Source organism: Xiphophorus hellerii, chromosome 9 (assembly GCF_003331165.1).
Source record: "Xiphophorus hellerii strain 12219 chromosome 9, Xiphophorus_hellerii-4.1, whole genome shotgun sequence".
Lineage (NCBI taxonomy): Eukaryota > Metazoa > Chordata > Actinopteri > Cyprinodontiformes > Poeciliidae > Xiphophorus > Xiphophorus hellerii.
Genome location: NC_045680.1, coordinates 14,392,458 through 14,405,050, shown reverse-complemented (window position 1 = coordinate 14,405,050; position 12,593 = coordinate 14,392,458). Strand labels below are relative to the sequence as shown.

General features: G+C 37.1%; 1 protein-coding gene across 1 annotated transcript; it reads right to left on the bottom strand.

Moving 5' to 3' along the window:
- Nucleotides 1–312: 312 nt before the first annotated feature.
- Nucleotides 313–8,357, bottom strand: haus5 (HAUS augmin-like complex, subunit 5). The gene is made up of 19 exons (XM_032571066.1): nucleotides 8,046–8,357; nucleotides 7,903–7,965; nucleotides 7,735–7,767; nucleotides 6,883–6,907; nucleotides 6,655–6,787; nucleotides 5,976–6,135; nucleotides 5,815–5,893; nucleotides 5,535–5,626; nucleotides 5,403–5,457; nucleotides 5,160–5,287; nucleotides 4,998–5,079; nucleotides 4,749–4,903; nucleotides 4,453–4,615; nucleotides 3,937–4,017; nucleotides 3,654–3,799; nucleotides 2,792–2,888; nucleotides 1,786–1,924; nucleotides 1,506–1,638; nucleotides 313–605 (listed from the first exon to the last, which is right to left on the bottom strand). Exons 1-19 carry the CDS (start codon nucleotides 8,141–8,143, stop codon nucleotides 503–505), a joined length of 1,965 nt encoding a protein of 654 aa, XP_032426957.1. The 5' UTR covers nucleotides 8,144–8,357; the 3' UTR covers nucleotides 313–502.
- Nucleotides 8,358–12,593: the final 4,236 nt, after the last annotated feature.

The following is a 12,593-nucleotide window of genomic DNA, read 5'->3' as shown; positions in this document are numbered from 1 at the left end:
AGTGCGCAGCCGCAGCGATGGGAGGAGCCGAGTTCACAAGAATCAGATTGCTCCACTCCCCCTTCACTGCTACAAAAGAACAATGTTGCCCCGTGTAAAATAACAGCCACATACTCACTCACATTGGAAATAAAACTGCAAGAACGAAGCTCTGCATGCAAGGTACACCAATATTAGAGTACGTGTATGCAATTAATGCGAATTCAAAAAGCACAAGATCAAAATGTATCGATCTTCAGCCTGTTTGAGCTCAACAGCGAAGGCATTCCTACACAAACTGGGTTGGATCATTTAATAAACGAAGACAAATGCTTTCAAAATGCGTTTTTTAATGTCTGATTTAAACATGACAAGTGTTAAGCGTAACAAGGCATCTGTAAAATACAAAGGAAAAACAAACAAGAATTTAATTACATTTCAGAGTTTTCTAACTAACAATGTAATAATGTATTTGAAAGGTGACTAAAGCGCTCAGTTGTGTTTTAAACCCTTGGGGTATAAACTATGAAGCTTTTGCTTTAAGTTTCCATATCTGAAGCCACTGTTGGAAAGTCAGTCCTCCTTTGCTGAGCTCAGGCAGAACATGCTGGGCTGGTTTGTCCCACCTACATGTTTGAAGATACCAAAACAGATTATTATGGTTATGTACAATGAGCTGCAAAGGGAAAGTAAGAAAACCAATTCAATAGAAAAAGCACATTGTAAGATATAGATAAATACTAGTGTCACCTTACTAATACATGTGGGAAAAATAAATCATCCAGTAGATAAGAAATAAAAATTATAAAGCATTAAAATTTGATTGTCAAATTGGGCTAACCTATTGTTCTGGATTGGCTGGTTGTGCATTTGTAGACTTGTGTCTCAGGCCCAATTTCCAAGTACAAAATAAAAATTTCTGCAAATTGTTGTTTGTTACGTTCTACTTACAATATGCAACATGTAAATGCTAAATGGACTGAATGGGATAAACAATATGATATAAAGTTTTTAGATTATGATATTCAGTCAAATTTCAACCCTCTAATTACGAAAAGAAAGGAACTGATCTGCAGCAAAGTGCATGGAAACCAAATGGTTAGTTTACAGATACAATATGCATAGAGAAAGGAACAATATGGCATGAGTAGAAAATAGAGGTGTGAAAGTCAGACCAAGCCAGTGTAAACATTTGAGTGTTATAACTGAATATTTAAGGGTGTATTAAATTTATTGCACTTTGCAGCTACGATTTCAAAGTGGTTATGACGATGTTATTGGGGAAAAATGTAAAGGGTTATTAGTAAAATGCTGTTGGATTGACAGCCTGTGGCTTTGATTTTTACTGTACATGTGATTTAGGTAACAAATATACTGCAAAGCTATCTAATGGAGGAAGGACATTACTGGGAGAACAAAGACATTTTGAAAGCACAAGTAGGTTAAAAATGGTTATTATTATTATGAGTATTTATTTAAAAAAAAGAACTTCAAAGTCAGCTATGTACTCCAGAAGTATACCTCACCAGTAAGAGATGGCGGTCTTGACTTGAGCTCCGTAAGAAAGACCCTGAGCGCAGCGGTTGGTGAGACCTCTGGCTCTTGGCAGCAAAGACTTTAGGAGCTTTTGATCCGCCTCCCTGACTTTGGACAGCAAAGCTGGGATTTAAAAAGAGAAAAACAAAAACCCTTTTATTAAACATATTGTAAGTTTTTCCAGCTAAACATAAAATTCCCTATTACATCCAGCTTTTATAAAAGAAAAATATCTAAGAAGAGCTGTCTGTTTTCAATTTCCTCTCATACCTTTTTGATCAGATGCATGCAGTAGTTCAGAGTCCTTCTCTACTTTCTGCAGTGTGGCCGAGTAAAGCTGCAGCAACTCCCGGAGAAAACGCAGCTCAAGCTGCTGGGACAGCAACTGGAAACACAACTCCTCTGGAGCCTGAAGCATAGGCATGAAAAAAAAAAAACATAGTAAAAGTCTAAATCACATTCAATCAAGAAAATGTGAGGAAACAACTTAGAAGTCTTTAATGAAACCTTAGCCTCTAAAAAATTAAATCTGAGAATATTTAAGGAGGAGCCAACAGTTTGTTACTGTTATAAATAGATTTATTGTGTTGCTGTTTTTTCGTATTTTTATAGTTTCAGTCCGGTTTACCCTTTTACTAGTTTTTAAACCCATTTTGTACTCTATTGTTGCCATTTTGTCCGAGACTCTGTTCCATACCTTAAACAAACAAGACATACACAGTACCTTAACAATGGCGTATTAGTTTATTACTCCTGGTAGTATTTTGACTATTTTTAGGGATAATTAGCAACCCATAATACTGAAATTTTATAACTTGTTCCCTGAAAAATAATTAACTCAGGGATGCAGAATATATCTTTGCTGCAGGACTACTAGGAAAGCAATATTTTTTGGATATTATACACCAGGTGTTACAAATATACCCTGATCCATGGCTACAAAATATTCAGCTTAGTGAATGAAGTCTCACTGCCTTAGATGTCACCCCGTGACACAGATTACAGTATCCAAGACTGGATTGGATTTACCCAAGATAATATAACCAAGTTCAATATTAAGTCATAAATTAGCAAAGCGGATCCAAACATCCTCAAAGTGGTTTACCTGAAACTTCCATTTCCACAAGAACAAACAAATACTTTTGGTTACCTTTTTTTTCTCCCCATTTTGCAACAGAAGGTGTGTCTGTTTTTTTTTTTTACATCTATGTGGACCATGAGTATGTTAAATAAAAATTGATGAAAAGCCTAAACCATTTAACCTCCCAAAACTCACTCTATACAGAGGGAACTCCAGGCTCTCACGCAGGCTGCTGAAGTTTGGGGCCTGCAGGCGGTGAATGGACAACCACGACGCAGGAACTCTGTGCATTCTGGAACGAGAAGGGAACAAAATAAAGTGAACTTCATCCCAATACCTACCAGTTTTTATCATGTACAGTGCTTCACATTGAGTATTCATTGAAAAGCGTGGCATGTATATGTATCTATTCATCTTTACTGAGACTCCTAAATAAAATCCTATGAAAACAACTCCCATCAGGAACAGCCTTTTACATTAACTGAGTCCATCTGTATGCAGGCCAATGATCTTAATACATCTGTTCTGTGAAGTCCCACATGTTTGTTAGAAAATATGTACAAGTGCTTGGCCAAGACAAAGTCCCAACATACTGTAAGTCCTATTGAGAATCTGAGCAAGACTTTAAAAACTCTGTTGACAGATGGGCTTTGTCTAATCTGACTTTGAGCTATTTTACCAATAATAATGCACAAGAATTTCAATACCTAGATGTGCAGAGACTGAAGACATAACCCAACAGATTTGCAGGTGTAACTACAGTGCAAGATAAACCTACAAAAAAAAATCTTTCAAACTCATGAATACTTTTAAAGTACAAAGTACTTTGCAAGACACTGTATTACTTTTAGCCGTGCGTTGCTAAATTTACAAATGTACCATTTTTTAAGAGAAGGTTTTTTTGTGTATTATTGTACCCTCTTCTGTGTAACTACAATTTATCTCAAACACAATCAAACTCAATAAACTCAGCTTCCCATTTCAAGTACATATTCTTGGATACTTTCAAAATTGCTTCAGGTCTGCATTCTGTAGATGTAACCAAATGTGTTTTTACCCATCTGTGGTCCTGTGGTCCAGAGCAAGAAGTGAAACTGTTCCAAACTGTTTGGCCTCCTTATAAACAGAGTTTCGGAGATTGTTGGCTGTGCCAATTACGTCTTCAAACTGTGGCACAAGCTTTTCCTCGATAAATTCCTGCAACTGAAGGAAAAAAGAAAACATGGTCATGGAAAACATGGAGAATAAGCATACATCAATATAAAAAGAGAAATGTTCCAACAGTAGTTCAGTCATTTACAGTATTTTGTAATAAATAGACTAACGGATTAGATTCAGACCTCTCTGTGAACACTGATCAGCTGCGTCTTAGCTGACGAGTTCCCCTTAATCAGACCTCGTAACTGCTCCTGTCTTAGAGCCTGCAGAGAAACAATAGACACTAGATATGTTTATGGCATCTTGAAAAAGTGAAACCAATAAACCTGGGGAATAAACCGATTTTACAGATTTTTTTTCAATTTTTTTCAATGAAGATTTAATTTTGGAAAATCTGGATTTTTTTCCCACCAATACACACTTTGGAGTTTCCGTAGTTCAGATTGATGTCAGCCCACCCAGGGTCTATTATCTTGTTTAACAAGCATGTTTTAACATCTTTCATTTATTTGCACTTTGAATTCAGATCGACTCCCAGAAGGGATGATGGAAATAAAAACAGGTTTTAGAAAATACTTCTCGCCATTTGTAATTTCTTCTGAAACCCAGATTTGGTTTTATATAAAACAGTCTGATTTTATTTTTAAGCCATTTTGCCCAATAAATAAAAATGTTGTGCATTTAGTATTAATTCTCACCACTAGTTCCCTGAAGTCCAGAATGCTCTGCCACTGGCTACGAAGACTCCTTAATGCCTCCTGACGGTTTCTGGCATGCTGGTCAAGCTGAATACAGCGCTCTCTGATGTGATCCCGAGCGGCTGCCTGCATCACACACTGCAGCTCCACCTCCAGTGTTGACCTATAAACAATTTAGAGATGACATTTGAACTAAGCACGGTAAATTAAAACAATCAAAATTCACAGATTATTTGGCACTCAAATTACAGGAACTTGATTAAACAATAACACTTTTTTTCAATTGTTGGACTTACAGTGCTAAGCTTTTATTGAGGTTCTCATCTGCAATACCGGACACTTCCTGCTCAGCCTCCGCCTTACGAGACTTCAACAGAGTTTTGAGCTGTTGGATTCTGGAGCGAGTCTGGGACAGCTCTGTGAAACTCTGCTGCACCTCAACCCAAGCAGCCTGAAACAAGGAGTATGAATAAAATCCAACATGTAACAGAGCAGAACTCACTCACACACAAAAACAAGACTAAATGTCAGTGAAGGTTTCACACCTCTAGGAGAGTCTGAACAGGCGGTAGCTCATCACACTCCTCTGCGGAAATATCCAAAAGGTGATCGCTTTCAAATCGGAATCTGTATGGGGACGATAACTTTGTCACTAAATACTGCCAATGTGAACAAAACCCATTAAAACAATGTGAAGTTTCTCTTACCGTAGAGCCGCTACGTCCTGCGCCACATCCAAAGAAGCTAGTTGGTCCTGCAGAGCCTTCTGCTCTGTCACAGCTAGATGCTGCAGCGCTGAGAGGACATGGCTAAGAGGGTAACTGCTCAACACTTCCTGATGAAATAACAGAAAACAACCTTTTCATAAAAAGATAAATCATTTTGAAGAGCTTTTATCTTAAAAATATCAACTTTGTTTCCACAACCCAGAAGACCCTAAATGCACCAACCTCAGCAGTATTGAGCCAGTACTGAAACACAGCCGTCCTTTGCTCACGAGCCATGCTAGAATTAGACAACAATCCAGTAAATAAATGAAAAGTTATAGCTTAAAAAAAAAAGTCTGATCTGATAATAGTTACCTTTTGGCTGCAGAATGTTGCGTTTTCGCTTCGCTCTCCTGTAAGCATTGAAAGAAGTGGACTCTGTCTTCACTCAGCCCTCTCAGCTCACGCTGACAAACAAAAAAGGATAAAGGAAATTTTCTTCAAACAGAAAATGAGATCAAAATCTGCACATTAAATTTTCAAATATGATTTGAAATTCTCTATTTTGTTTTTTTTATTCACCTGTCAGTGCAATAGTGTATAAGATAATGTATATTTGATAAAAAAAATATAACCAAATTTCTGCAGCTCCTACCAGGACTTGAGGTACTGCCACAGCCTTTGAGCTGAGGTTGGAGGGCTCATCACCAAACAGCACTTCAGTCTCAGCTTCCCTGCAATACAGCAAGATGATAATGACAGATATTTTTAAAATATTTGTAATCATGTCTATTATTTAAAAGGATTTTTTAGTACCTAGCCATCTGCTCCAGCACCAGGCAGTGGTAGTTTATCTTTTGCACATCGTCAGAGAGAACCTTACGGTTGGAGACGCTGCGCTGTCTGAAAGCCTTCAGAAGCAGTTCCCGGGTCTGGTTCTCCTCGATTTGGACCCAGATGCGATTGATAGATTGCTCTACAATTAGCAGTGGAAGTATTGTTTAGCACAATATTGTTATTTAAAAGAAAATACAATGAAACACGTTTACCTGTAGCAGCACATTAGTACTCGCGAACATCTGTACAATACAAAAGTGTGTAATATTACAATTGTAAGCCTAAAGAGAAAATATTTGGTAGGTTATAATAGCCACGGTTATACATGGTCAATCTTTGCCGTTATGCCAACACCTGAGAGATGTCAGCGATCAAGAGGCTCTCAGGTAATGATAGGAACACAGTGATGTAGGAAAAGAAAGACAAGGTTGAGGAAAATGTGGCTTATTACTACAGTTTAATGTTTATTCAGTAGCTCATCATACTCCTTACCTGCTTCTATTTTAAGCCCAAATTTTATGTCGGTGACAATATTGTCACATTTTCTTCATTAATCTCTATTTACATTGGTCAGCTCACAATTCCTCAACTTAAAATAACATAATGTAAATTTACATTGATTCCTCCTTGATGTGCATACACCATAGGAAGGACAAACCTTGTGTTGCCATTTGTTCTTCTGTTCCCCTGATCTGGGAGTCCAGGTGACTGATCTCATGCCTCAGCTGTTCTATCTTCGTCTGAAGCTCTTTGCGCTTTGCTGCCTCACTTTGGCTTTCAGATTGCATCAACTGAACACATAAATAATACACCAGAAACCATGCTGAAATTCCACTGATGGTGTAATGAATTGGACATACTGGGAAAAGGACAAGGTGAAGCCTACCTCTTTGTCTTGTAGTGTCTTGTACCTTTAATGATCGCAAGGTGAAGGAAATTGCCAACAAACACAGTAAGTAACACACAGATTTACAGGATTGCAAAGAGAAAGGCACTGTTGATAATCTGTAAATGTGCGCCACACTTCATGAAGTTTTATAAAAGTAAAGAAAGAATAAGTCAAAACCTTACCAATCCACTACAGCGTTCCTACACTTTAATGTGGCAAATGAGGCCAAAGAGTTCTCTGTCAGCTTGTTGTATTCAGTACATTCTATACATTTTTGTGTAAATAAATAGCATAATTATGGAATTTTTTTCCCAAGGTTATTGTGCCATAAAAATCTTATACCAAATTATGCTTAGATATTATGGCTTAATGTCATTGTTGACAAATTATGAAAGATTTTTATCCACATGAATCCGCACAAATTTCCTACTGCGCGTTGTTTTAAACACGTCAAACGCATTGGGGACAGTGTAACGAAAACCTAAAAGCTTTGCCAGCCAATCAGAATCCTTCAAAACAACCACAACTTCCTGTTAAGAGTTAAACATGGAGCCAGGAGGTTCATTAGTGTGGACAGAAAAATAGGTTGAACTACTGTTGAATAGCGTGATCAAATATAGAGTTAATAAAATACAAAACAATGTAGACTGGGAATTGTGTGGATATATCGGTGCATTATTTGTCGCAAACACAAATATTCTCAAATATCCACTTTGGTCGGAGTTTTTGTAATTAATCATTATTAATGGTATGAAGCTGAGTTTTCGTGGGTGTAAAACAAATAAAAATGTATTCGTTTTCCCAAATACCTTGCTATAAGTGTACTAGGTCAAAGCTAGGAAAGGATACCACTGAAGATTGCCTCGCATGATCCTCACATTCCTTGAAAAACAGAAAATCCATCACAAGTCTTTAACACATTGCAGAAAGGTAACAAGAGGCGCTCATTACGATATGTCATAATGCTTGAGGCTTGCAAGAATCAAAGTAAATCATCAAAAAGAAAAGCAGACTGACCTCTGTTGGAAAACATGTTGGATCATGTACGTCCATATTGACTTCCCAGTCCCAACACAAAGCCTAGGGGGGGGGGAAATAGATTACGTGAAGACTGCCAATAAAGACGTGTCTCATATTTTGTAATTCAGAACGCAACTTACGTTTTTAAATAGCTTTCATTAGGTAGGCTGTCGGGAGGCAGATTAAATTCCTCTGTAGCCCAGCGTTTCAGCTCCTTCACCAGATTTCTATCCGCCATCCTAATTGCTAACTATTCTCTGATAGCTAAAATTAGCAACAATTAGGAACCTCCTTTAACTTGCTTGAGTCGTGTAAAGTTTTTGGTGGCTTACATTTATAAGACTGCTTTCCATCTACCTAGAAAGCGGTCTTTTCTCCACTGACTATCCTGACAATAATAATAACATACACGTATTTAAAATATTTCCCGCGCAAGTATTTCCTCTTACTTCCGGGTAGCATTTCCGTTGCGACAGCGCCACCTCTCGTTACAGTCGGGTGCTGCCATGGTTACAGGATTCCATCTGCAACAGTTCGTGTATCATTTTTGGCTTGGTAAGTTTATTTTTATTGCAGAAACTATAAATCCTGAATGAAATATAATTTTTAAAAAATGTCAGTTCTGAGACAATTTCATCATGTTTCCAGTATATCAATCAGTTTTTATGCGTGTTTGTGTCAAAAGAAGCACAGATTCAGTAAAACCAAAACCAGGATTTGATGCTACACCGTTATGTCATATGTCTTTTAAAGTATTTAGTGTTTTTCTGTATGGAGCCCTTCTGGTGATATTGCTAATCGCAACTGTCTGAAGAATGTGATTAAAATTAATTCCCAGATTGAATTAAAACAAAATGAGACCGGATTTGCCCATTATTGTCATTAGTAATGATACTAATTAATGTTATCATTAAGTCATGGCCATGATTTTTATCTTTTTTTTCTGCAGGTCAAAAGATTGGCTTAGTTCTGTGGTATGGACTGAAGAGATCTTATAACTTTATAAAACAAAATAAACTCGAGAATAAAACTCACCTCTACCACAAAAACACAAGACCCAAAGCTGAAATGAATGTACAACAAATGTTAAATCAATCCATCCAGTTTAGCAGATGTGTGATTTTTTTTAATTTCATTTATTTTTATCTCTACATAACATTTCTGGGACTAAAAATGTTTTACTCCTATCGATTTGCAATAAGTGGATTATCAGTTAATGGGTTTTTCCCCCACGGGATGTAAACAAATTTTATATAAAATCAAGTTGGCTATTGAGATCCTTGTAATTTGCAGGTGTGAAATATAGAGGGCGCACCTGATCCACTTTAAAATCTGATTCTACACCCCTCCGAAACCACGCAGTGATCTACTTGAACTTTGAGCAGGATGAATGGTGTTGAAATTTAAAATTCACTCAAGTGGTCACAGATACCGTGTTAGAGCTGGGTGATTTTGATTATTGCATAATTGCTCAAAATACAGAAACATTTTAAGTAAAAGATCAAATAAAATCAAATTGACTAAAAATTGAGGCTTCAGAGAAAATAGCTGAAAACCTGAAAACCAGGGAATCTGTAACAACAGTCTGTATTCCACTAATCCAATGCAGAAAGATGAGTTTCTTTAAACACATAGTTGCACTTATACTGTAATTATACCATTTCTGCAGAAAATATTGTCTTAGAATGAGAATTTGTCAATGAGAACATGATAATTAGTTGTGTAAAATGCAACACTTCATTAATAGGAACATGTTTTTGTGAGGTTAATGTTGCAAAATGTGAGTAAAACATTTAGTGGCATCATGGAGGCCCTCTTTTGACCGGCTTTGGGTACATTATCTTTTGCAAATCCTACTAAATACTTACTAGCAACACCAGAAGTGCTGTGAAAAGAAAAAATGCTCATGCTTGATGAAATGTTTGATAATCTAATCAAGTGTAAGGTTTATTTTTAGATCCACTCTCCAGTTCTAGATTATTTTTCAGCCAGATTAGACGTTCATGCTGCGAGTGTGTGAATGTGTGTAAGGAAGGATTTTAGTATTACCTTCATCCAAAAACTGACCAATTTTGGTACCAGCATGTGATCTGTAGACTTGGCTAGAGGTTTTATACTGAACTTTTTCACATTTTAACAAGTTGCAAGCACCTCCAGTGATTTTTATCTTGATTTTATGTGACAGACCAACACAAAGTAGTGTATATTTGTGAAGAAGAAGAAGAAAAAGAGCATAGAGTTTGCTATATTTGCTAAACTACCAAATAACATCCAGTTCCTTCCTGTTTCTAATTCAACTATTCTGCGGTGGTTTTAGAGGTTGGTTAGGGAACATTAGTGAACAAACAGGAGTTGCAGAGATCCACAGTACAGTTGTGAGAATCTCTGAACAGGACAGTTATTACTTGTCAAAAAATCTGCCCTTTATGGGCAAGTGACAGAGCAAAATAAATGATTTTACAACACACTGTAGTTTTAAGTCAGTAGGAAACACACGGATAAAGGGAATGCAGCTTTCACAAATCTGCCTTTAATGTCACCATTTGTTTTGATAATAATGACACAAAGAGCCCCCCCCCTGTGAACTTCACTGTGTGTTTTCTGGTGAGTGAGTCTATTGAAATTTACCACATTAGACACACAACATAGTTCCAGAAGTGTAATGGAAGGATAACCCCCTTAACAACACACACACACACACACACACAAATCACACACGCCTTGCAGACACACCCCCAAAGCACTGGCGCCAACAGCTAAATCCCCCCAACTCTCACCTCTCCACCCACCCCTAACTGACCTCTAATTATGTCATGCGAAAAAGCTGTGTCCCATTGAAAGGCTCTCTTAATCAAACCAAATTAATTCTGCTATTTTCCCTTATTATCCTGTACGTGGAACGCGTCTTTCCAATAAGACTGTTAACTCCAGCCGTGGTCCTCTCAGATTTATGAGAGTGCAGGAGCAAACTAATGCACTGCACAATTAATCAATTAGTCTTTGTCATCTCTGTTCTTCCTGATGAATACAGTAACTGAGGTGAGTCGGGATGTCTGCACAAGTGTATCTCCGCTTATCCAACAAAATTGTGTTTTGGCAGGCGTCCTAATTTCTGCTTATTTGGGGAAAAACCACACAGAAAAATCCTGAACTCTTCTTCCTGGCTTTGTAGCATGCATGTTTTTTGGTCATTTATATCACCAATTCATATTTTAGAGATTTTTTGCATGACAAAGTTCCACCTAATTCCTAAAGCTACTATTTATGTATGTTCACAAAAGTGCTTTTATATGGGACCAAACTTTATGAAAAAAAGACTTTTCAAATCAGTTTGATTCAATTAAATTCAAAAATACTTTATGTATCCAGAAGAGGAATCAAACATTGTCACAACTCATGTCCTTGAAGTATCATCAAAGAGTAATTAGATGGTGATGAAGTTGATAGGAATGATGTCAGGTAGCAGTCAGTCTTGCAGTGCATCTGAAATGCCTCTGATTTAATATAGAGTCTCATGACCGTCAGGACATTTTAACAGCTTAATATCTGGGAAGCATGAATGACATTTCATACCAAATGTCCTGGATGACAGACTCAGTTGTTGACAAGCATTGCTAATCTACCGCATCTGCTTTTGAATAATGATTTTGCTCATTATTATTTTGAGGAGAGTTGGCTTGAACTTCATCCTTCTCTTTCTGCTATTCGGTTCTGTCCTGTATTCATGAAGCCTTCTTTTTGACTCCTCTGGGATTTGGATTTGCAGTTCAGGTTTTGAGATACTAATCTCAAAACAAACAAACAAAAAAACAGCTTGTTGCCATAGTTACAGATCACAACTGTCCAAAAGTAAAAAAGTAAGAAGAACTAGAAAATTTCGGAAGAAATTTAGCCGGGGCCTGCCAAGGCGCGCCCGTCGGGCATGGGCCCGGCGTCGTCACGCTACAAATCGGCGTCGACGCTAAAGAACGCCGCGACGTAATCAGTGGCACGCGGAGAACCGCAAGAACGTTAAGCGAGGCGGACGTGCACCATTCGGTACGATTTAAAATGTTGTCAAGGCTTTTATTTTGGAAGTTTTGTTAAACTTCATTTCAAAGGGCCAAACTAATCCCAAGCGTAATAGTCCTTGGGTTAAAATAGTTATATAATGCTCAAAACACAAGTAGCTGATGTAAAAATATTCAAGGCTTTTATTTTGAAATTTTCAGTATGCTTCATTTTAAAGTTCTGAACTAATACCACGTGTAAGAGTGCTTTGGATGAAAAAGTCAAATAAAGCCAAAAAGAGCAATTACGTCATGTAAAAATATTCAAGGCTTTTATTTTGAAACTTTTGTTAAGCTTCATTTCAAAGGGCCAAACTAATACCATGTGTAACAGTGCTTTGGATGAAAAAGTCAAATAAAGCCAAAAAGAGCAATTACATGATGTAAAAATATTCAAGGCTTTTATTTTGAAATTTTCAGTATGCTTCATTTTAAAGTTCTGAACTAATACCACGTGTAACAGTGCTTTGGATGAAAAAGTCAAATAAAGCCAAAAAGAGCAATTACGTCATGTAAAAATATTCAAGGCTTTTATTTTGAAATTTTCAGTATGCTTCATTTCAAAGGGCCAAACTAATACCATGTGTAACAGTGCTTTGGATGAAAAAGTCATATACGGCCAAAAAGAGCAATTACATG